The 25,859-nt window shown below is 40.1% G+C and overlaps 1 protein-coding gene across 10 annotated transcripts in view; it reads left to right on the forward strand.

Annotated features, from left to right (window-relative positions):
• RHBDD1 (rhomboid domain containing 1) overlaps positions 1 to 25,859 on the forward strand; it is a 140,512-nt gene that overhangs the window by 18,798 nt on the left and 95,855 nt on the right. For all 10 annotated transcript variants that reach the window (XR_007775784.1, XR_007775785.1, XR_007775786.1 and 7 more), the window contains 3 exons: positions 826 to 958; positions 16,090 to 16,178; positions 17,895 to 17,945. Coding sequence is in view for 6 of the 10 variants with exons in the window: in XM_050964121.1 (XP_050820078.1) it covers positions 826 to 958; positions 16,090 to 16,178; positions 17,895 to 17,945 (273 nt within the window). In the remaining 4 variants the exon portion in view is untranslated. The remainder of the gene's footprint in view (positions 1 to 825; positions 959 to 16,089; positions 16,179 to 17,894; positions 17,946 to 25,859) is intronic.

Here is a 25,859-nt window from a genome sequence, read left to right on the forward strand (position 1 = left end):
ACAGGTAATATGCATCACTACTTCTTTGAGTGCTTGTTCATATATATGTATATATTTCACTCTTGGTGCATGTGTGTGCATGCACTTGAATTTAGATTTTCTGGGTGGAGGCATGAGGACTCTCAGGACAGAGGTACAGCCACAATGTACGCTGCTGGCCAAAAGAATCTAAACTTGAATGCATGCAGTGCGTGCACACCAAGAGTGGGATATATATGGGCAACATGTTTTGTCAAATTACAGTTATTGTAGTGTGAATAATTTTCATTTTCTATTATATATATTTAAGTTCACAGCTTGTGCAAATCAAAGTCAGCAGCAAATACTGTAGAAATATTTTTATTAAGAATACTTGTAATCTTAAGATTACCACTCTTGGGGTCTTGTGCTTTCAACGCAGGGCAGACTGAGAACTCCACTAGCTTTTAGATTATTAGTCCTCAAAGATACTGGCTGTGGAGGAAAAACACCACTCTCTCTTTATTCAAAAAGCCAGTGTCTCAGTTCTCTCTAGAACCCATCTTACTTATTTTTTTGATCAATGGTTCACTTTCTATCCTTTGCTGCTGCTCAGATTTTTCTACCAGCCCAGGCTACTTAACGTTCTGTAATATCTTTGGCTAATCAGACACAATCATTTATTTTGGCTTTTGTCCAATTTCATTTCTCAGTTCACTGAGTATACTTGTTCCCAAGTTCAGGGATTCCTCAAAACACCCCAGATGTTTTCAGCCATTTTTGTTTGTTTTGCAGTTGTTTTTCACATCATCTGAACTCAACTATTTCTTTCTTGGTGTGATTTTTTTTGTTTTGTTTTGTTTTTAGGAGTATTATTTGCTTTGAAAGTCCTTAACAATCATTATCACCCAGGAGGGACCAGCAACATCATGGGAATTCCTGTATCCAGCAGATATGCTTGTTGGCTGGAGCTTGTGGCCATTCATTTATGTTCCCCAGGGTAAGTTGATTAGATCATTCTCAAGTCACATCCATATTTTTGGATCCATTTAGGTATGTATACATTGTGACACATGAGCAATGATGTCTGGTACCCAAAATAAATAGTGGAGTTGTAGGTAGCAATCTGCATCTCTCTCCTTCACACCTTGTAGGTTGATCATGCTTGTCAAAGGAAAAAAAAATGGGACACCTTGCTTGGGGGAGGGTTACTGAGAAGTGTTCTGGTTGAAAAGAACAAAGATTGGTTGAGAAAAAGAAGGAACACACTCTTTATTTTCCCATTCACTTGAAAAACTGGGATATATTGCATGAAAGGGCCTGGCAGGTAAAACAAATATTTATCCATCTGTCACATTTTAACAGTTCACTCCTAATGCCAGTCTCCTCTTCTCCCAGATCTATCTCTTATCTGATTTTCTCCCAAACCCTACACCAATTAAACCACAACCTCACTGGCCACATGACTCCATTCTACCCTGTGCTCAATCCTCCCAACCCATCCCATCCCTTTCTTGGTTTAGAATCTTCTTCCTTTTGTAAAGACTTCCTGAAAATCAGTTATATGTCAACAGTGTTAGGTATTTTGTAACTTCTTAACCATAATGGAAAATGATAAACCCACCAAATTTTAATTTTATTACCAGTCTGTGAGCACCATCACGTGTTTCAGGGGGTGGTTAAAAACATGAGACACACAACAAAACACTCCCTAATCAAATGGTACGATAGTTTAGGAAAAGTTCCCTGAGCTGGAAAGGAGGAAACTGAGAATTTAAATCTCCACTCTTAGTTATGTTTACATTCCTGTGCAATTTACTACCCTTACTATTGATGACTGCATGAGCCTCAGTCTAGGAGACAGGGAAGAGCTACTGAACATTCCTGCACCACCCACAATTCTTAACTAAATTGGCAGAGAGCTCATGCAAGGTCATTGCAGGCATAGAGTGAAGCTTTCTAACATGACCAACCCAAATCTTATCATTGCACTATACTGCATTTCATTGTGTCTAAACTACTGTACTATTTCTAACCACTATATTACTCACACTCCTCTCCCTGAGTATAGGATAGAATCTAGTTTCCTGATTACCAACATTCTACTGCTGAATAATAAAATAGTTGTGGTATCCACTCTGAATGTGTGTCAAGTCCTTCTCCAGTGGCTGATCTGGAAAGTGACTAGCAATTACTCCTGTAGCTCAAATAGTAAGGGTCTAATTTAGCACTCTTGAAGGTCAAGGATTTCAAACCTTGCTGCTGATCTGTGTGGGGGAATGGTATGATTGCATGTGATTCACACTATGAGAAGACCACTTTAAAACAGATTTTTATTTAAAAATATAATATGTAAATCATAATGTCAATCATCACAATCACCAGCTTCCTCAAACTTGTATTCTAATGCAAAATCTTATCAGTGACTCCAGAAGTGTTAAGGCAGAAAACTTCCTGAATCCATATGTGCTAATCTATTGATATAATTGATATAAAAGCATATGAGATCACTGTTAAGATTGTGCTTTAAAGTGCACATTTGAAATTGGGATACGGATTGTTTTGGGGTATCTTGGAGATGGGATTGAAAGTCTTATGGGGCAATAGAATGTTATCTGTGGGATATGCAATATGAAGACGGAAAAGAATGCACAGATTTCCCCCCTTAATTTCCTTCTTCCAAGGTGATGGATGGATGGGATTTCCCCTGGCACAATTTTACTGTCAGTGAAGGTAGTTTTTGTGTACTAATTAAATTGTAAAACTAGTATACCACTTCTTTGACATTATTGCAAAAAGCTTCCTACTTTTGTATGCATCGCAAGTCAATGTCTAGATTGTTCGGCCATCTAACTGTTGCATTATTGAGGGTAGCAAGGTATGCAGTTCACCTTTCTGTCTTCTAATGTTGCGCTCCTCTACCACATTTTTGACCATCTGCATTGCTGCTTGGTAGTCACATTGTGGAGACTTGACCAGGCCAAATTTCTGTGTTGTGGCAGCCATTCCTAGGCCACAAATTGTTAAGCCTAGTCTAGGATCTGCATCCCAGATCACAAACCATTGGATCTATATAAGGCCTTCTGAAATTAGTCAGCATGCCTGTCTGTTTATCCCAGAGTTGCTGCAAGTCTGTCACACAGCTGTCGGCTCTGATATACCATTGTTCAGCTGAGCTTTGGCAGCGTTAGACATGAGTGATGAATGCCTATTTTAAAAGGATGTCGTGAAACCAGTCATTGTCACTGCAGGTGTAGGTGTTTTCTCCTAGAGACAGGCAGATCTTCTTGTGAAAGTATACATTGCTTATTTGTACATATTGGAATTATTTTCAGCCGTATGTGCAGCACGTTGCTTTAATCTGTCATAGCCCTCCATGCTGTTTTAGGGTGATATTGTCTTCACTTTTAAGGAGCTATATGAGCCAACACACATGAAGTTAATGTTAATGTGTGACTAAGGCAACCACTAATTATATGAGTGGTTGTGTTCTGCTCTGAATAAACAAGACTTATATGTCTACTTCTGCCCCATACTGCTGCAAAATATTTTGCTGGAGTGAATATCAGCACTAGGACTGAGCTTTGTATAACGTTTGCCTCTACTTCCCAGGAGGTTCTTGGGTTTAGGCAGTATGGGAGGTGATCTTTTTCTTTGTGTCGTAGATGAGATTGGTGTGTTAGACTGTGGTCTAGATTGACTCCTAAATAAGTGGCAACTGGCTGGAAATGAGGTGGACTATCCTCAACATAGGCGGTAAGGAGTTGATTGGCCAGGTGATTGTTCAGATGGAAGGCTGTGGCTATCATCTTAGAGTCACTTAAAACTGACAAAGGTAAATGGCCAGAGAATTAATGTCCTGGGTGAGTTACCCATCTATATTCTGTAGATAATTACCAACATTCGCAAGACAGATGTCATCTGTGTAGATATACTTACTGGCTTTAGTTGTTGGTAGGTTGTAAGTATATATGTTGAAAAGGAGAGGAGCCAGAACAGATACTTCTGGGAGTCTGCTATGGAGATGCCGAAGCTAGCTGACTTTTTGTCTCTAGCTTGCGAGATGAAACTGCAGTTCGTTATTTCCACGATGAACCAGACCAAGGCTAAGAGGGAATAATCAGCAACATATCTCTCATTTGTGTCCACATATAAGCTTGTGGAGAGCCTGATTCTGATGCAATTAGCAAGGTTATTGAACCACAAGTGCCCTTTGTTCAGGCTGTGCTCAGACAACCCGAGTTCAAATTATTCGCCTAACACAAGACATTGAAGATGGCTTCAAGAAGGGCAAGAAAGTTGGTGCTGTTCTTGTGGATCTGTCAGCTGTATATGATATTGTCTGGCATGTGGGGCCGATTGCCGAGTTGTAGCAGACTGTAAGCCCGTGGCGGAGTCTGCCTATTATCATCATGGAAATAATGATGAATCGGAGAAACTTTCCTGATTAATTAGAAATCATATTCAAATTAACGAATATAAATCCATTTTTCAGTTTGTCAAAAATATTGTGTGTATATAAGTTTACATTAGTGCCCAGTCCAAAGAATCTGCAAGTTTTTCGTTTAATTACAAATCAATAGAACATAATGAAGCCCCTTGCATATTAACGACTGTTCTCCATTTCCTTTTATAAAACATCAGTCGAAAGCCTGTCCAGACAAATAGATCTTACATTGTCTCCTGAAGCTTGTCCATCTTGGAATATGAAAAATTTCCAAGGGAGGCAGGTTCAAGAAATATGGACATCTAATAATATTGCCACTGATTGTGAAAATTAAAAACCGGAACTCAGCAGCCCTCCTATTGTGAGACATGGAAAATGGGATGATCTCTCAGGTAATCATGTCCTCCAACGCCACTTAAAGATTTTACATTATAACTAACATCTCCAGTTGTAGTCAAATGAACAGATAAACCAGTGTGGATCTCGGAGCACTGGTATTATGGGGTCAAAATGGCCTTCCGCTCTCAAGATGTTTTGTAGTAGCTGGTTAGAGTGCATTTCAGTAATCTAGTCTTGAAGCTACAAAGGTTTAGATCACTGGAGCAAGGTCCATCTCAGAAAGACATGGACTCAAATTAGGCCTGATATAGAAGAAAAAGGGACCGTATGCCACAGCATCACCTGAGAATCCAGGCGTGATGGATCCAGAAATAACGCTCAGATTGCAGACTATTGAGAAGGATGGACAACACACTTTAAGAGGCAGAAGGGGAATGCAGTTTTTATTAGCATTACTTTTTTGTCTTTATTCAAATTGACACCTATCCTGCTTGGTCACCTCCACTCTTCCATTTCATTCTGTTAATAGAAAACTGCGGACACTGGGTTTGATTTTAAAAAAAGGAGATGAAGGTCTTACATAAGGATCCTTGGGGTGGAAGGATCCTTGAAAGATTTGCCTTTTTGAAATTTGCAGAGAGCAATGAGTACACTTACTGAAGAATTATCCTACCCTCTTCAAAAACAGTTATGGTCAATGATAGCCAAGATTATCTGTGAAGCCACATGAGCCCTTAACCTGAGCTTATCACCAGGAGAAGAGATAATGTTACTCCTTTTGACATAAACCCCAACTTTTGCCAGACTGGTAGAGGAAAAATGTATGGGTTCAGGGCTGGGTGCTCTATTCAGTTACTTAATTGAGAAGCAGTGTGAAACAGGGTCTGAGAAAGATGAAGGAAGGAAGATGAATGACCCCAAAAATACTTGGAGAGTGAGAGAGGAGGAATGAGGAAGAGAGTGGGAACCTGGCTTTTCAGCAGCCAGGAAGTTGTTGAGGGCAGTGTCATGGGATTCACCACTGACTCCTTGTGGCCAGGAGTGGCTGCTCCCTACCTGCTGGGTGTCTCCTGCTGATAGCTGCTCTGCTTCTGCAGTGTCATGCCTTTTCCTGTTACTTGGCCCTTTGGCCAGGTCACTTTCAAGTCTCCTCCCTTCTGGGGCAGTCCATGAACAAAAAGCAAATAAACTGAGGTAATAAGAAACAGAGGGGAATAATTCCCTCTCAGGATGCATCAGAATCTAGTCCTCCCTTCGTTCAGGGCGGGGCCTTCAGGCAATGGTTGTCTAGGAAGCTTTTGCCTTCAGTCAGCCCTTTCCTCAGGAGCTGAGGGCTGAAGATCTGTTCGCTTCCCTTGTCTGCCAACAAGAGAGCTCCTCTGCTCCCCTTTTAAGTTCTTCCTCCAGTCTGTGCAAGCAGGAGTGGCAAGGTGGAGCTGCCTGAGCCCAGAGCAGATCCTTAACCACCTTATTGTCCAGTATGGGATTTGTACGCCTCATCAAAGCACGTGTAGACTCTTTCCATCCTCTGCCCCTTTCAGGATGGTGTAGCTGGAGAAATGCTCTCCCTTTCACTAGCTAGTTGAGGGAGAGAGACAAATAAGTGGAACTCTGCATCTTTTTGAGGATGGAATCTGGAGTCGTATGGGCATATCACATGTCCTTACATGCTTTGACTCCCAGAGGTAGCCATTACCCATATTCTGGCTGAGGCATCCATAGGAGGAAGGCTTACTGGGAGGGTTGTTTCTTCTATGGCCCATTGTTAGAGAGGAGTGTCCTTAATGGGTCATCAAGCTTGAATAGTTTGTTCATAATGGGCTGGCTAGACTGGATGTCAACTACTTTGACACATTTGAGATACAGAAACATAGCCAATATTCATAACTTCAGATACAGTGATGATACATGGTTTTAAACAGGATAATCTTATTTAGCAAATCATAACTTTTCCATGGACACCTTGCATGATAGCCTTTGTACAAGAGTTGTTGCATTTGTAGAATAGTGGGAATATCAATGATATAAATGGTCATATTTCAATCATACAGCATCCCAAAGTGTCTGGTAAATTTTTCCAGATTTGTAAGCTGGCATATACCACAAAATGTAATACATTTCTCATATTTAATGTGGTTCATGGCTGATGCTGAAAAGGAAGATTTTTCTAGCTCAGTTTGCCATTAACATATGTTCAAAGTTTTTCCCTTCATATCTGCCTGTTTTTTTAATTCAACTATGTTGATTAATATGGATTTAAGATGGTTCTGCCCACTTTCAGTAATACCAGGCTCTCACTGGGTACCCCTGAGGTGCACAATGTGAAAGATATGAGAACTATCCCAGTTTTGAAGAGCAGGTGCATGCTAGCAGATTATTATTTAGGTACAGAGGCTTCAATCAGTTTCTTAAACACACAACCAAATGTCAGAGATTTACAGTGAAGTCTTAGTGTATTATTTGTTGAAAAATAAGGGTATTTTATAATGGGTCAATCCTATAGTGTGGTAAGACTTAATAGAATTGTAAAAAAACAAAAGAAACGCAAACAAAAAAACCTTGGTGGTTTCACTTCTTAGAGAACCATGTGAACATTTTTCTTTGGTTTCATTCTATGTGGTTTCAAGCCCCCTGAGTTTCAAAGACAGCTAAAATCTGAAAACAAAACCCAGCCAGAACTGCCAATGCAGTATTACTTTTTTAGTTTGGCAACACACACAACTGAGAATTCCAATTTTTCATGTAAAGCCATAAACCATTCCAGGTTTGCTCAAAACTGGGCTTAATTTTCTCATATATTGAAGAATAATTTGTCAAACCTGATTTGAATTTTGAGTTTTTCATGAAACCAGGAGAGTTTTGTGTAGTTTCAGGTATCATTGTCAGCCATTTGTACAGCTGTAAATTAAAGATTTATGTCATGAGATTTTGGCATTTTGCTATATTACTGTGTAGACTGATTAAAAGCTTTGCATTTTTGCTCACTAGTTGAGTTTTGGGAGCCACGTTGTTAATATCATTGTATTTAAATGCTGCTTTATTGATGAGAGCTGTCTTACAGCTTTGCCATGTTAATAGTGGTTATGGTTATTGACTTATTATTTGAGTTGTTGATGCTAAAAAACTTTCCATCTCCTTCACGTTTTAGTTTATAGCTTCATCTTTGAGAGCTGCTAAATCAATGAGCCAACTTATCCTTGCATGGCAAACATTTCTGTTACTTTCAGTACATTTTCCCCACCTTTCTCTTGCTTGCAGTACTTTTAATATGTGTCTTCACAGTAATGTCATGCCAATGAAAGCTGTAACAGCAATATAAATCAACTCAGGAGGCACATGGATAGAGTATCTCCTTTTCTTTTCTTGAACTGGTCGTGGGCACATTTAAAGAAGTGACTAAGGGTACGTCTTCACTACCCACTGTGTTGGCGGCTTACAATCGATTGCTCGGGGATTGATATATCGTATCTCATCTAGATGCAATATATCGATCCCCGAACACGCTTATATCGATTCCGTAACTCCACCAACCCGAACGGAGTTGCGGAATCGACAGGGGGAGCCGCGGACATCGATCCCGCACCGTGAGGACGGCGAGTAATTCGATCTTAAATACTTCGACTTCAGCTACATTATTCACGTAGCTGAAGTTGTGTATCTAAGATCGCTTTTCCCCCGTAATGTAGACCAGCCCCTATTGTAATTGATCCTGCAACTGGAAATTTCAAGAGTGTGATTGAGATATGCAGGTTAACTGTGGCGTAGTTCAAGCAACACAGTTTATTGGTGAGAAGCTTATCTTTTGTCTGACTTCTCATTAGAGGGAAAACAGTTGTCTGTGCTGCTATTCACCCCAGCACCTTCTCTAAAAATTATTCTAAAAAGTAATACTTCCCCTTTTTATTGTAGTAAAATTAGTGTCACTGTTCCTGCATATAGTAAATCATAAGGACCATGTAGTTTCCTACATATAGAAATGTACTGAGATAATATTAATCAGCATGTTGCTTGGTACTAATCAATTAAACATTTATACTTGTTCATTTTAACAATCTAAATGCAACAGTTTATGATAGTTGGAGCTGTCTAACATTCTGCTGAAGTATTTAGTTGTTTACCATTTTACACTGCTTCATAAATACTTATTTATTAATAATAATTTATTGGTAGTGCAGCAGCTCTCATTGGGGTCCCCAGTCATTGCTGAAGCCTCTGTGTGCCATCACAAAACAAATAAGTAATTGTGCAAGGATTATATACATATATATGATACACTTTGTGCCCTGAAGTACTTATAATCTAGTAAAACAAACCTTGTCAGTGGGGGTGGGAAAGGGATAAAACACACATCACATCTTTGTCTATATGCATTTTATGTAGATACTCCTATCTACAACTACTACTACCAAGTTGTGTGCATTGTTTTCAGTGTTATACCTAGCCTAACAGCATTTTTTTAAAACAAATTTGCCGCCTTCCTCAACTATTGTACATACACCTATTGATAAAATTACACAGGTCAAGATTTTCAGAACTAACAATTGTGTACCTGAATATTAGGTGCCAAGGTGAACACCCAAAAAGGGTGTTTCAGGAGGCATATTCAGCCCTTTCTAGAAAACTAAAAGCACCTGGAATCTTTGGTCAAGTTTGAAAATCATAACCAAAATTATCTTTGTGCCCAAACTCTTAAATAAAATCCCACCCTACATCCATGGAGATGGCAACTTCCAGCCTGGTGTCACACCAGGAGGCCTTGAGGTATGTAAAGCCAGAAGTGCTTCTGGTCTCATGTGGGCTCTGTGTTATATTGGTTGTCGTGAGTGAATTTCAAATGGTTTTGTGCGAATTGGTTGTCATGAAAATCTGCAGGACTAATTCAGACCTGATCCTACAAGCTGTTCCTTGGTGGACTACTTTGCCCACTTCTGTGCCGAGTCCTCTTGACTTTGGGGTTCTGCACTGACTCGTTATATGGATCCTCACTCTCCGATTTGAACTTTCAGATTTGAGGCTTCTGGTACTTGCCTGAAATATATCAATGTTTCTTAGAAGAGTTCGTGTAATCACTGTTGAAATTTGTTTCTGTCTGAAACTAGGGAACAGGGAATCATTGGATTGTTTTTAAATAAAAAAACTTACTCTTTAGAGCAGCAGTTTGCAAATGTTTTGAGCTGACCCCTCCCTCCCCCATTTGAGTTACAATTTTTGGTGGCGCCCCCACAACCCAAACAAAAATAGAGACATGCAAAAGTATGCTTGATAGCCTGCTCATAAATCTAACAGAGACTGTAACAACTTTAAATTGCCCACACCTGTAATTTTCAAATACACAGATACTTACCAATGGCACAGCCAAGGCTTCCTCAGCAGCAGGCTGCTTCTACCTTGCAGCCAGGCTGCACTGCTAGGGCAGGGCCAATACCTACCCCTTTGCCCCTCCTGCCTTGGGTTTTCAAGGTGGGGGAAGGCACATGCAATGGTTTCTGGGGGCAGAGGCAGCGCTCGGCATGGAGGCTAATGGAGGTAGAAATCAGCCCACTCATGGCAGATATTGACACTGACCCACAGGCTAGGTGGCATGCTGAGGTGAGTCGGGGGTGAAGGTGGTACTCTCTCCCTGCACCGCCATGTGGGGCTGGCCCGAGTCACCCGCTGCTGCTGCTTGGCCCCCCGAATGTTGCTCCATGCTCCCCTTGGGGGGGGGCACACTCACAGTTTGAAAATCTCTGTTTTAGAGGGGTACAGTATGCTGCATGGAATGTCTAGTTTCTTTGGTGCCTTCCAACCTGCTAACATTCTGTTACACGAGAAAATTAGTTTCATAAGTGTCTGGAGAAGTGATGTTAACCAGTGAGAGCCAGTTTCCTGGCTTCTATTCTTTGCCAGATGTGGCTGGTAAAGATTTACCAGGTAATTCAAAATTCCAGATTTATTACAAAATAACCTGAAAGGGGAAAGTTTGTTAATAATAAAAAAAACTCAACTGTTTTTCTGTGCAGTGCTGCTCTAAATCAGTAGTTAATTCCTTCTTGTGTGATGATTTAATAGGGTCTGATTTGCATTCATATAGTTTGAATTCTTAAATTAGCAATAGGGCCTACTTGCTAAGCATATTTTAATTTTAGCAATGAAAAACGTAAATTGGCTTGTGTATTTGGCTGTATGTGCTATTGATTTAGTTGAACTAGCACTTATTGTTTTGAGAAATTCATCACTTTATCTAAAGGAAGTGGTAGCTTACAGTATGTCAGTTTGCTAATGCTGCTTTTTTTTTTTTTTTTTCAAAGCACACTTTATCTAATGTGGCCTCTCAGTAGACAAAAGTAAGAAATACATGAAAACAAATAAGAAGCTGTTTCTCCAAAAGACTGTAATAATGGTGGTTTGAGCTAAGAGTTCTGGACTAAATAATTGGCTGATGTGCTGTCCTATAATTTATATGTATATGACGCCAATCACTTTTTTTTTTTTAACTACAGAACACTGTTAATAAGAGACAGTGGCGGCCCAGTGCCACAAATATTTGTTCTGTTAACGTTAGATATTTCAGATGATTAAAGCTACAAATGATATGTAAGAAGGATTGAAAAAATGTAAGATAAATCATGCAATGTTGGTGAGAAGTTATTTCCAATTAAAAAATGAAGTACACTATTAGTATACAATTAGAATAAAGTCGTGGGGAAAATTAAGTTTTTCATATGCAAACAAATCATTTGGATTTCATTTGCTTTCCTTGTCATGTTCTTAATTATTTTTGTTACCTGCACACTCTAGGGGCATCTACCTTTACCCAGTTCATAGGACTCAGTGCGTAACCTCACGCTTTAGGGCAACCACTTTTACCCTGTTCCCAAGGCCATGTCTACACTTGTCATTAAAGCGCAAAATGTCCCTTTAAAACCATAGGAGCATCTACACTTGTTAATGACTTTTTGCAGTGAAACTCAGAAGTTTCACCGCAAAAAGAAAACTACCTTCACAAGAGGCATACAGCTCTTACCGCTGTTCTTTTTGCACTGTTGTGAAAGTGAAGACACATTCTACCAGTGTGAACATCTTTTGGTCTCTGAAGGATATCCCACAGTTCCAAAAGTCATCACTCTGGCCAGCATTTCCACTACTCTGATGCTAGGTAAATGGACTTCCGTCCCTCCCCCGTAAGCCCGGGGAGGTTTGAAACTCCCTTTCCCGTTGCTTGTAGATATGGCAGGGAAAGCAGCCAGACAGCAGGCGTTTTAAAAAAAAAAAAAAAAAACCATGAAAGAAACAAGGAAGTAATGGGGCTGCTGGGATATGAAGCATGGGGCACTGAGCAGGGACCCAGAATGCCTTCCTCTCACCCTCCCCTTCCCACAAGACCTATCGAGAGAGCTGCGCTGTGGGATAGCTGCCCTACAGCGCAGCTCTCATTGGCGATGGAAGTGCTGCTAATGTAAACACTCTCCGACTCCTGGGAAATTGAGTACATAAATCAGCACTTTTCTTTCATTGGTTCCCTATCACTGGTGAAACTTGCAGTGCAAAAACTCTGCAAGTGTAGACATACCCTAAGGCTCAAGGCGTAACCCTTACCCTCTGCAGGTTTGCAGGGTCTTTCACCCGTGAAAGATCCTTACACAATGAAATCTCTAACCTGTGTTTATTAACAATCATCAAAACAGAATTTTACACACTAAGCATACAATGCTCACCAGTCCCAATAAGGCAGACGAACTTTTCCTGCTGACCAGTCAGGATCAGGTCATCTGGGGCCTCCAGCTTCTGCACAATATAGTTGACAGGATGTTGAGGTCTGGCAGTTCTGATCCTGGGGCTGTGTCCTGGAGTTGATTTCAAAGAACTTCCTTTTGGACCTCGGTTGATATAGTGAAACTTGAGTCCTGCTTAGCTATACCTTAACTAATCATTTTACTAAAGTATTACAAAATAATTCTTTGATTATATCCTAATATATTTCAAAATAATCCTTTACCCAATCCTATCCCACCCAGGGCTTTGGAGCAGAGCCTGGAGCTGGAGCGCAGAGCAGCTCCGGAACAGTGGAGCTGCAGGTTTTTGCCTGGAGCTGGAGCCAGAGCACAGCTCCAGAGCCCTGCCACCACCTTATGTGATTTACACCTTGCAAAATTAGTTATGTAACAGACAGAAACAATCAAAGAAGTGGACAGAAACTATACAGATAAACAATAGAGAAGTAGGGACTATAAAAGCAAAACAATAAAGAAGTAGAGATTTCACACTCTTACTGTTAAGCAATTCTTTTTAATTAAAAATCTTCAGCCAGGATGATCTTACTATAAGTTATGAAAGGTTTTTCATGTGCAGGTATTACATTATGTCTTTAGGATGTGTGTTAAATTTTTTTGGCATCCAAGTAATTTTAAGTCAAATTCCAGCCTAGAGAGAGTACTTGTAGTGCTTTAAACCTATAGAAAAGAAACTTACACTGGAGGTCCAGACCCAATTGCTGTAAATGCCAATGTGGTTGATCAATACATGCAGGTAAAAGAATAGTAGATACAGAGAATGGATTTAAGCAGCAGGTTGCAACTTTATTTAACACTGGGAGGGGGTGCATTGCACTCCACTTCCTGCTCTCTCATACCAGGCATTTAACTGGGTCCAGAATCGTGTTCAGGACTCTCAACACAGAACCAGTAACATGGAGTCATCCTGCTTTGGCTCACCCCTATGACTCAGCTTGCTTCTGAATCCTTCCTACCTCCCCTGCAAAGGGGTTGGGGAATAGAGGTTCCCAAGGGAGGAGCTCAGTCTACAAAGACTTCAGGTCTCCTGTTTTCACATAAGCAGGACCACTAGCAAAATCCAGGGTTTCATTTATCTTTGGGAACTGGTCTGTCTTATCCTTCAATACGTTGGATACCAGCTGTATGTTGTGACAAGCTAAAACAAGGTTTGGTTTTTTTTCTACACTTTGACTTTTTTTTTAAATCTTAATGCTGTAACTTAACTATGCCTCCATGCGGGTGTAATAGCCAAAACTAGACCTTGTTAGTGGCAGAGTTGTTCACCTCAGATTTTTATAGCGTTTGGAAAAATTCTTTGACAGAGATCTAGGTGAATAAACTGTAGAAAGAACATTTTGGCATTGTGTGCCCTCTGTCTGCAGTCTTTACAGTGGCTCATTTGCCTTCATATATTAACTGGAAATAGACCAGCACTGAATCAGGGCTTAGTATCTTCGCTTCAGGAAGAACTCTTCGGAACAATAGCTCTGAAAGCTGAAAAACACTATATTAAAGTTTATAATAAGGATTACTCAACTCAAACCATTTGCACTACAGCCTTGACAGGAATTTAGGGATTTTCCTGAAGAAAAATTCCTTATTCAAATTACTTAACAAATCAGTGCTTCCTAGAAAAAACCACAGGCAAAGAATCATAGAAATAGAGCTAGCAGGAAACTCAAGAGGTCCTTTAGCCTCCCCCACCACCTCCCCAGTGCTAAGGCAGGGCCAAGTAAATCTAGACCATCCCTGGCAAGAGTTTGTCCAACCTGTTCTTAAAAACCTCCAATGATGGCAATTATATAACCTCCCTTAGTAACCTATTCAAGTATTTAATTATCCTTATAGTTAGAAAACTTTTCCTAATATCTAACCTAAATCACCCTTACTGCAGATTAAGCCCATTACTACTTGTTCTGCCTTGCTGTGGATACTGAGTGCAGTTGATTACTATCTTCTTTATAATAGACATTAAAATAATTGAAGACTGTTCTCAAGTTCCTTACTCCTTTTCCCCTAGTCTTCTTTTCTCAAGGCTAAACTTGCCTAGTTCTTTTAACCTTTCCTCATAGTTCAGGTTTTCTAAACCTTTTATCATTTTAGTTGTTCCTCTGAACTCTTTTCTGTTTGTCCACATCTTTCTTAAGGTATGTTGCCTAAAACTGGACACAGTACTCCAGCAGAGGCCTGCCCAGTGCTCAGTACAGTGCAACAATTACCTCTTGTGAATTGCATACAGTATTCCTGTTAATACACCCAGAACATTAGCCTTTTTCACATCGTTGGCTTATATGCAACTTCTGATCCACTTTAATAACCCCCAATAATCTCCAAACTGTGGGATGCACCCCCCTGGCAGGGTGCAGAGGAATGTTCGGTGGGCACAGTGGGACTGAGCCAACCCCAGTAGGGGGCAGGGAAGAAGTACCCCCCCAGCCCTGCTCTGCTCCCAGCTCTCTCTCACTCCACCCCCAGCCACAGCCTTGCTCCTAGCTGCAGCTTCGGCTCCTGGCCCTGATCGTGCCTCTACTCCTGGGCCCCTCCTGAGCCCATCGTGGCTCTGCTCCTGGGCCTGGCTCCCACTCTTGGCCATGGCCCCGAGCCTGGTTGTGGCTCTGCTCCTGGCCTCATCTCCTGACTACAGCTCCTGGGGGTGAGGGGCATGGACAGATTCCCTTATGGGTAAGGGGTGGGGGGTGCGACAGAAAAAAATGTGGGGACACTGCATTAGATCCTTTTCTGCAGTGCTACTTATTACTACTACATAATGAGATTTTAGGCAGGGGTCAGGCTGGAGGGTCTTAGAAAACTAAAAAGTAGGACCACATTTTTTCCACATACAATTTTGAAGAAACCTTGCACCGCTAGCCAGAGTTTATAGTGAGTTCCTGGGAAAGAGAACCTCATTATCCAAACCATCACCAAAATTAAAAATATTAGTTATATAAAGCTCTTGTTTAGAAACAAAGCCAGATCTGTTTACTTACAAAAGCTATTGTTGCAATTATAGTGCTACTCATTACATATATATTTAATATTTTAAAATGTGCAGTAGTTCTGAATTATTTTATAAACACAGTGTGGTAATTTACCTCTTACAATGACCTGATTTATCATGGCTTTGTTCCAGTTTTATGCCTTTGTAGCTTTGCTGATTTCAGTAAAGTTCCATTGATGTAAAACAGGAGCAGTGTAATGCTGAATCAGGAATTTCAAGAGCTAAAAGAGAACTAATTTTAGATGTTTTTTGTACAACAGAAACAAACTGAAGCTGAATGAAATTTATACAATTTGTCCAATTCTTCTTATTTTGTTTGAGGCATATTGATTCTTGTAATACTTCAGTCACTTTTAGCTCCTCATTTGGTCAGAGATGTTCCTTTAAAACATATTGTGGTTGTTACTCATTTCAGTGGTCAAAAAAGGTGGAAAATGTTGTTCTTTGAGATGTATTAAACTGCACAGAATAAAAGACATATGGAGAAAAGACTGCAAACTGTGACCCATTGACATACATTGGAATAATGGGAATACAGACTATATCTAATCATCAGGCATACAAACTCTCTCAAATGATTCTGTTTCTCCTAGGACTTCTTTTGCTGGGCATCTGGCAGGTATTCTTGTTGGATTGATGTATACGATGGGGCCTCTGAAGATGCTCATGAAAGCAACTGCAGGTGCATAGTGAACACTCTTGGCATGACAAGAAGTTAATAGTATGGCTTAATATTAAATTTAAGATTTGGGTTATTAGAAATAAATGGAACCAAGAACAGGATCAAATATTTTTCAAATGTTTGTACTTCCTAAGACAATAAATTATTTTTTTAAAAAATTAGGGATAAAATTAAAATGCCATTTAAAAACCTCCATTTTAAATGAAATGCAGTAAACCCAGAGAAATATGTTATTCTATTATGCTGAGTATGGTACATTTCTATCTTTTTATTACCTTCATACATTATATTGGAAGTACCCACATTTTGAAAGTGAGCTTTTGGCGTTTAGACAATTGTCTAAAGAATTTCCAATATTGTTGATTTTGGTATTGTATTACTACAAGTTTATACGTGGTGCTGGTTAAATGGGGGGAAAATGCAAATACTGCACATTCATGTATTTAGAAATACAAACCATGGGCCCAGTCCTGCAACTCCTTATGTGAGTAGTCCCACTGACTTCACTGTTTCAGTCAGGTAAAAATACAAGGGCCACATAACTGAAAGTTTGCGGGGCTGGGTCCAATGACATAGTGTGTTTTATGTGTTCATTCAAAAATGTAAATAGTCAAAAGTAGTGCTTTGAATTTTCTATAGTAGCTGATGTTCTCAGCATAACAAAAGCTTTTCACAATAAATATTTGTATAAACTAAAAATAATAATAAATATGGATATGTAGCTTATTTACTATGATAAAGTTGATAATGTAATCTATTTATTCATGATACCTTGTTAAATGTGACCATAGCTAATGTATATTGAGACTACATTATCAGTTCAGAAATCTGTTCTCTTTCTACTTTTCACTGAAGCTGTTATATTAAATGATTTGGTTTAGCTCTATTTTTAAATAGTAAAATAAATCCTGAACAAATAATCCAGTAGGTCAGTAGCCTGAAGATTTATCCTACTTGCTGTCAATGCTTGAAGTGCATGCAGGGTTTGGTGATGAAGCCTCTGCGAGTTCTAGATATATAGGACTTTTAAGTGGCAAAACTAAGAGAGAGAGATTTCATTACCCACTTGGTTGATATGGGACAGTTCACACCTTTTTTAAGGATGAATCTTTCACCCATCTGTAGCGGTGCTGTCTGGTGGTAGAAACAGTGTAGTACAGTGGGTGAGGCAGGATTTGGAGAGAGCTCTTTGCTGCAGGGATATCACCTGGACACTGCTGTACAGCCAGGATTTGGGGGCAGGGCCAACTGATTGTCTCCTGGATCCACAAGTCTTCTCTTCCTCCTCTTATGTAGCAGGGCACAGACAGAACAGGGGCTACTCTAGCCATAAGTTTTCTGTGGAGTGGCCTGAAACTGAACAGCTAGCTCCTTTCTCCACTCCAGAGGAACTCCCCAGTGCACAATTTACCTGCAAAAATTTCCCAACCACTAATTCTGCAGAATGTTTACTGGGTATCTTCTCTTCTGCATGAGTCTTTCCTTTTTATTATATCAGACATCACTTTGAGACTCAGAGAAAAATATTAAGATTATAAACATTAAATACTTTGACTATTGCTGGGCAAAATTTTATAGAAATTCCACTGTTCTAGAGCCTCATCACACAAGACCAAGATTCTGTAGGTGGTAATACTGCAAACTCAATTTTAATTTGTGTAGAATTATTATAACATTATTTACAAATATTAAGTGTATTACATTTCTTCCTGGTAGGTGACTTTTCCTACTTTAATGACTCTGCAAGACAGAGAGACTACTACTCAGGTGAGCACTTTCACTCCATTGTCTAAAAACTTTGTTCACTTTTCCTTTCAACTTTGTATTTTTTCTTTAAAATAATAAAAAATAAATATCACTTTATGAACTGTAAAATATTTGGTTATTTGGAAGAAGAAATTTGGTTAAGTGGGGAAAATGATAAATGTACATCAGAAAGTATCTTGGCTTCAAAATATACAAATAAAATAACCAGGTTTTTTTAAAATAGCAACTTTGAACATTGTTCTTATTAAATTATATGAAATTCAAAGCATTCAGGATGGAAGACTATACGTTGGTGATACTGTACCATATTTTTCCTTCCTCTTTAGATAACCGTATAGGTAGTTCAACTGCAGTTTCTCTATGAAGAGGCTGAAAACCTCAGTAGAGGAAATTGGTTAGAGTGCAGTCTTTTGTTCCATGTCGCATGATGTAAATTCTGGAAGTGTGAGGAGTATGTAGACATTAGTAGATGTGTTTGAGACAGGTGCTATAGGTGGTGATTTCTGCGTCACATAGCCAGTACCTCACAAGGTATACATGCTGTATATATGCATAATATTAGTCATGGTGAAAACCTACAAAGGATGACAACCCTTAGTGGAATTATCTCTGTAACTCTCCCATTTCCTGGGTGATGAGCATGCACCAGTGTAGCAAAAGAAATGGTCTGTGCAACCTAAGCCTAGTTACTATACTCCACCCACTACATTCAGATTGAGTATGAATTTCAAATTGCCATTTTTTATTAAAAACAGTAGAGGTTGTGGAATGACACATGACACTACCCCTATTCCTTCCTGTCATGCTGTTTTCTCCACTGCTACTAAGTGTGTTTCTCCTCTTTCTCTCCCCTTACGTAGTAATAGCAGCAGCAATAACAACACAGCCCTTAAATTCTCTGTTCTCCTCTCTGGGATGGGCCCCTATTGGAGAAAGCAAAAGCAAAGTCAGATTAGCAATAGCAGCAGCTGCATTAACACTTACTGCTAGTCTTGGCATGCAATTGTTTTGTGATGCCAATGGACAAGGAACATGTTTTAATGCTATTGTACAGCAGATCAGGCAGCTAACTAGGGAAACAGTTTTGAGGTGCTTTTTTTCTATGTATTTATTGAAGGTCCCAAAGAAAGTTTCTCAAGGGAACCTCGGGGGGTGTCATTTACTACGCTACTAATATCTGGATCATCATAAAATTTTTCATGCATGCCTTTCCTATCTTTGGACACTTAACAGCTTAATTACTACCTTCTTCCTTCCTCCTAAGGCTCTTTTAATTCTCCAGCCAATGTGTGACCCAGAACCCCTACACATTATCTCAGCTTCACATGACCCTCCTCAACAAAGATGTTTTCCTAAACAGAATGGACAAACTACAGGGAAACCTGAATATGTCTCTAGATGGGAAGTCTAAAGTTAGCTGCTTTATCACTGACAATGGGACCAATAAGGTAAAAACAATTAATGTTGGACGCTAGTGCACTATCCATTGCTTTGTTCAAATCCTCAATCCCTATGAGGTGCTGTTGCTGCAGCGCACAGCTTCTGTTGTGGTGGGAAGCTACTAGTAATTGAGGAAAATGAAGACCTTCTGCAGAATAGCCTCATGGCCAGTATAATTTTACAGGACAGGAGCATCTATTGGAACCCCGTGTTACATGTTGCGTTACTTGATTTAAAAAATTAAATTTTATCAGGGGATTGTGAAGTTAGGACATAGAGTAACTGTAGGCCAATGCCAGTGTGTATGGACAGAGGTACTAGCTGGAGAATTAGAACTCTTTGAACATGGTACATGTGACTTCATTTGTAGTTCAGTACATTGATCCATGTCCTCCTCGTAGTGCAGTGGTTCTCAAACTTTTGTACTGCTGACCCCTTTCACATAGCAAGCCTCTGAGTGCGGCCCCTCTTATATATTTAACACCATTATAAATGCTGGAGGCAAAGTGGATTTGGAGTAGAGGCTGACAGCTCGTGCCCCCACTGTAATAAACTCGCGACCCCCTGTTTGAGAACCCCTGTTGTAGTGCATATATTTGTAGGTCTCCACAGCCTGTTTTGTAGTAGCAGACAAAAGAGGAACCAGGACATATCTCATTATCATTCCCACAGTGAGCCCAGCTTATGGCCCACTTGAGGTTATCTATGTATCATGTTTTCTCCTCTCCCCACCCCCACTCACTCAGTGACTTCTCTTGACGGAGCTGTCATTCACCACATGTAAAAGTCTGTCTCGAGTTTCTTTGCCTCTCTGCCTGCATTTCCAGTGCTGATACTTTCCACACCCTTTTATCCATCATGATTTTTATTTTGTCCTGGATTCCATTAATATTTTTTCTGAGTATTTCCCACCTAATAAGAGCTCTGGGTATTTTCCATATTAGAATATCTTTTTGTTTGGTAATCCCTGGCACTTGTGGCAATTAAAGATCCCATAGAATTTTTTTGCAAGAGTGAGACTAGTTTCCTGACCAAATTTTTCCTGCTGAATGGTGATGAGAGCCATTTAAAGACATATTTTCTCAGTGCTTTCAGTTAAAAGAACACCATGAATTTAAAAACTCTTGCATATGAAATTTTTTTTACCTATGGTTGTTTATAAGTAACAACTAAGATTTGCTCAAAGGATCTCCACAGTGACACTTTTACAAGTTAAGAATAGTTTATGGCACAAAGGTTGCACATTTATTAAATAAGAAGAATATTGTTAAAAATGGAGGGATATGCCACAAAGAGTAGCTATAGCCACTCAGCATGAACCACCCCTTTTCATGATTGACAGACCTCAAAGTAAAAATGGCTAACTAGGCAGAGATGCTCTTTCCCACCCGAGCCTGGACATTTAGCTTGTACCAAGCCATGCTCTACCCCGTAGAGAGGATTAGAGCCAACACAGGACAGACTCCAGGCAGCTTTTGCTTATGAGTATCAGTCCCAGCTACATAAGAACCACAATTCTGGGAGTTTTATACATCTTCCCTTTCTTGCCATGCTGGCTCAAAGAGCAGAACAAATGTACTCCCTGAAAAGAATACATCCACCACCAAAATTGCATCACAAGGTAGTAGAACACATGGAAACTTTGACACAATTCTGTATCAATCAGTATAATAACTTACATTTGGCAATTATGTACCAATCCATCTCTACCAACTGCTTTTCTTAAGCTGTCTTCCCCCGTTCCCCCAGCATATCGGTAGGTGGGATGGCAGACCTTGCTGTAGGAGAAGGAGCACCTGAATGGTCCTTTGATTCCTCCCCCAGCTCACAACTAAGGAGGAGGGTGCAGAATATTACACCTTTGCATCCCCATGTATTAGGCTGTAAGAGAGGCTCATTATCACTAGAGGTGCAATCTTTGGTGCAGTCCTACATCAAGCAGGGCTGTGATTGATTGGGAGAAGCAAGGAGCCCATGGCACTCATCTCTGGAAACCATCAACTCAGGCTATTGCTGCCCATGAGTCTGTGTGGACGGTAGCCAGATAAAGGGGTGTGCATTAGCTGCCTTTTCCTGTGTGACTGTCAAGCTACTTGTAGTTGTAAACATTATTTAATTTGTTTAGGATAAGTACTTGAATGTTGGGGTTTTTTTAGAAATGTAGCTCATGAAAATATGAACAGTAGAATTAGAACAGTAGGAACCCCACATAACTCAGATGTTGTTTTGGAGCCCTTTCTCATTATGAACTACAATTTGAAGCCTTTATGAAGGTAATGAATCAAATGTAGTACCTTGAGTGTGTAAGACTCTGGCTATGGAACAAACATAAAACATGACATATGTTCTTTTTTGCATGACAAGGAACATATTTACATTTTTTAGTGCCAGAATTATTTTTATAATGTTCAAATGTGGAGTGTTGAAGCCTACAAATCAGTAAGCAGTTATTGAGCTCAGTTCAACATAAAATTACATCCAGATAAACTTACATTTACAGGAGGGAAAATGTTCATTCAGTGAACATAATGGATGGGAAAAATATGTAAGGATTGCATCAAAACTATGTACAAATCAATAGGGTCATGCAGTTTGGCTTAATTTGTATGTAAAATATGGTTTTAAATAGAACCGGCATGACTGAAGGTCTTTTACAGCTTGTTAAAGTATGGATAACAAGGAAATATTTTCTTTTCTAAATTAGACCATTTAAAGCAATCATTATCCGTGATGCTTTGAAATTCTGCCATGTTCACTGCATTAATAGCTCAAAACTTTTTAATATCTCTTAAATGGTTTCATTTGTTCATTTCTGTTCTCAAAAATATACAGAAGAAGGGCAAAGATACCTATTTCCTTGAGATTTTCAAATCACTGTGTTCTACTGTGTAATTTGATACTTTAAGATGAGATATTTCTTTGAAAGGTTTGATTTTGTTGATTTGTTGTTTCAAGTGGCAGTATTTTTAGGCTATTATTCAGGCCCATAGATGTAGCAGACATATACATTCAGGTTGTGTCTGTATCTTGCAGCTTATATGATTGTAATATGAAGATCTGTCTTTTTCTTTGTTTACTGCACCAAAACTCTGTAATAGAAATAATAATCATTAACTGGCATGTTTTCATCTTTTATTTGCAGTGGTGTCATAGCCGTACTGGTCCCAAGATATTATAAAGACATGGTAGATGATGTAGTATCTGTCACCGCACAAACTTCTGTTGATGAGAGAGACAAGCTTTTGTGTTATACAGCTCTTCTTGAGATCTGCATAGCTCAAAAGCTTGTCTTTCACTAGCAGAAGTTGGTCCAGGGAAAGCTGTTACCCCACCCACCTTATCTGTCACATTTTCATCTTAGTCTGTACTCATTTACCTAACATATGTCAATAAATCCACATGAACCCCAATATGAGGGCTAACTTTGTGCTGATGTTTTAAGTTAATTAATATGACTGTTAGTTGTATTAAGTCTGAAGATAAAGAGAAATGGTATGCTCAGCTTGATTCATGCATAAATATTCTAAATCTTATTTCTCAAATTGAGAAGAAATACAGTGTATTTTTAATTGGATGGGAGGAACTGGGATGATGGGTTCTCTCCCCCTTAGGGTTCCGCTTAGAACTGGGGTACCACTGAGCCCACCTGCCCACCAGCCTGGGCTCCCTTTACACTGTACTGCTGAGGCAAGCCTGCCAAGCACTCTCTCAGGCTTCAGACTGCACTTCACCAGCACACATACAGGTAGGGACACAACCAGCTGCAGCTAGTCATGCTGATGCTGAGATCAGCTTTGCATGGGAAGCCTAACCTAAGGAACTGCCCAGTTACTCAAGTGGACACACCCCTCTAGAGGGTAGACCCAAAGTTATACCGTCTTGCACTGCACAGAGAACTGTACAGCATAAGCTCATGAAATTTCCCCCTCCCTCAATGTAGAGAGGAATATACACAGCTTTCTGCTCCAGGTTATGTTTTCCACACACTGGTTTTGGACAAAACAAAACAAGTTTATTAACTACAAAAGATAGATTTAAAGTGATTATAAGGGATAGCAAAGAGATCAAAGTAGACCTAGCAAATAAAACAAAACACAATCTAAGCTTAGTATGCTAAAGAAATTGAACATAAGTAGCAAATTCTCATCCTAACAGTTGTTTTTAGGTAGTTTGCAGTTATTCTTGAGGGCAAGGTGCACTTGCTTGGAGCTTAAAACTCTAGGTATTCCTTTCACAGGCTAAAAAGCTCTCAAGTCTAGGTACAGCCTTTCTCCCCCATTTCAGTCTTTGTTTCTTAGATATTTACTGCAGTCATCTTGGGCGGGGATGATGTCACTCCCCTGCCTTAAATAGCTTTAGCATATGTCAGGAACCCTTTGTCTCCCAGTTTGATTCCCATGCCTGGTTAGTGGAAAAACACTAGTGTTATGATGGAATCAAGTACCAGGTGACTTGGTCACATGCCACTGTAGGGCCATAGCAGTCGTGAGACAGAGACTGTTTGTAAGGTCCTCAGGAAAGCTTCCCGGAAAGGCTCCCCAGGGGAGATTAGCATCTTCAAAGTCCTGTTGTTTTCCCTAATGGCCCTTCCCAGCCAGCCATATAGACTGATTGCATTCTGTCTAGTGGGTGTTCCCCACGTGTAAACACATTTGTAATGGAAGCATAGATGATATTCCAAACTTCAGATACGAAAATGATACAGGCATACAAATAGGATAATCATACTCAGTAAATCATAATCTTTTCAATGATATGTCACATGAACTGTCTTGTTAAAATACATCATAGTTATGCCACAATCATATCATATAACAATATCTCTGAAGAGTATGGGAACTTAGTGTCACACTGGGTTTTAATGCTTCTGAGCTAACTTGTAGTCTTTGAACTTGTATATATGGTAAGAATAGTTGAGAGAATGTCTTCAACCAATATTTGGTGTTTTTGAGAGGCAAGATGGGGATGATTTTAAGTTTTTTTTTTTTTCCTGGCAGTTCACTACTTTGAGTGTTTGCACATGTCCTTTCCATGCTAGATGTGTGCGTGCAGCGTAGCCAGACATTTTCCCCTCAGTGGTATCCGTTGGTCCAGTTCTAGTGCCCTCTTGACTCGCATGCATATGCGCCAATATAAGAGGCTCCACTGGCCTTGCACCCTCTCAGTTCCTTCTTACCACTCATGATGGTTGCTGGAACAATCCTTATTGCAGCAAGGCTTCTTTCCCAGTGGTTTGGACAGTTTGTGCGTGGTTTGTGTAGTTATTGTAGTTAGTGTATATACTTCTTAGTGTTAATGTATATAGGAGTGGGAATAGTTGGTCTATGTCATCAAGGGACTCTTTGCGGCAGGGACTGAGCATGCCCCCATTCCCCGGGCTTCAAGCCATGTGCCTCTTGCGGCAAGCCTATGCCAGTGACCTGCACTCTAACTGTTTAAAGTATCTGGGGAAACTCCCGTGAAATAAGTGCCAGATCAGCAGGGACTTCGCAATGAAAAGGACAGGGACCTTTGGCTGAAGGCCATTCGTATGGAGGCTGGCCTCAGAACAGTCTTAGAGCCGAGCCCCTCTGAATCGGTGCCATGCACTTCAACATCTGTGTGGAGCACTCCTCTCATGCCATTTACCAGGGCTTTGGAGCTATGCTCCGCCTCTGCTCCAGCTCCGGGCTCCGCTCCAAAGCCTTACCATTTACCATTTCCGGTGTGGTGGAAGAAACATAAACAGCACACTTAGAGAGGATGCTCTCTGGTGCAGAACAGAGACAAACAGGGAGAGATTAATAAAGTGAGACGTGTGCTGGGCCACTCTTCCTCCCCCGAGCCAGCGATGGCACCGTCGACTCTGCCTGTTGTTCATTTGAGACGTTTTGCTTAGTCCATTCCATGACACCCTCCTATCGCTCTGTCAGAGTTACTGGCAAGAAGTAACTGAGAGGGTGTGAGGCCTTAATAATGCACCCTTTATACTGGTACGTATGTGTGCCACTCCAGAGGGCAGAAAAGCCGGCTCAACAGATACCACTGAGGAAAACTGTGCACGTGGTGCAAACACATCTAGCATGGAATGGACATAAGCAATACATCTTGAAGAAGAATAGTTATGAAAGGTTAGTAACCATTTTTGTTTTGCATCTTCATACATTCACTTACTGTAACTCAAACATTTTTCATATTGGGGAGCATCAAGGTGAATGGCCGGCTTGAGGATTTCTGGGGTCCACCAAAATTATAAATTTGTTTTGGAAGGGAGAAATACTCTATTGCTTGTCCCCTCACCCTCTAAGTTCCTTTCCTTTCCTCTTTTTCTGCTTCCATATGGTCAGTTGGGCAATGAACTGTGGATCTTTGTCTTGAACTAGGCTGGGGTGACTACCTTTCAGAACTGGTGTGCCAAGTCTTCATTTATTCACTATAATTTAAGATTTTGTGTGCCAGTAATACATTTTAACGTTTTTAGAAGGTCTCTCGCTA

The sequence above is a fragment of the Gopherus flavomarginatus genome, chromosome 8 (assembly GCF_025201925.1).
Source record: "Gopherus flavomarginatus isolate rGopFla2 chromosome 8, rGopFla2.mat.asm, whole genome shotgun sequence".
Taxonomy (NCBI): Eukaryota; Metazoa; Chordata; order Testudines; family Testudinidae; genus Gopherus; species Gopherus flavomarginatus.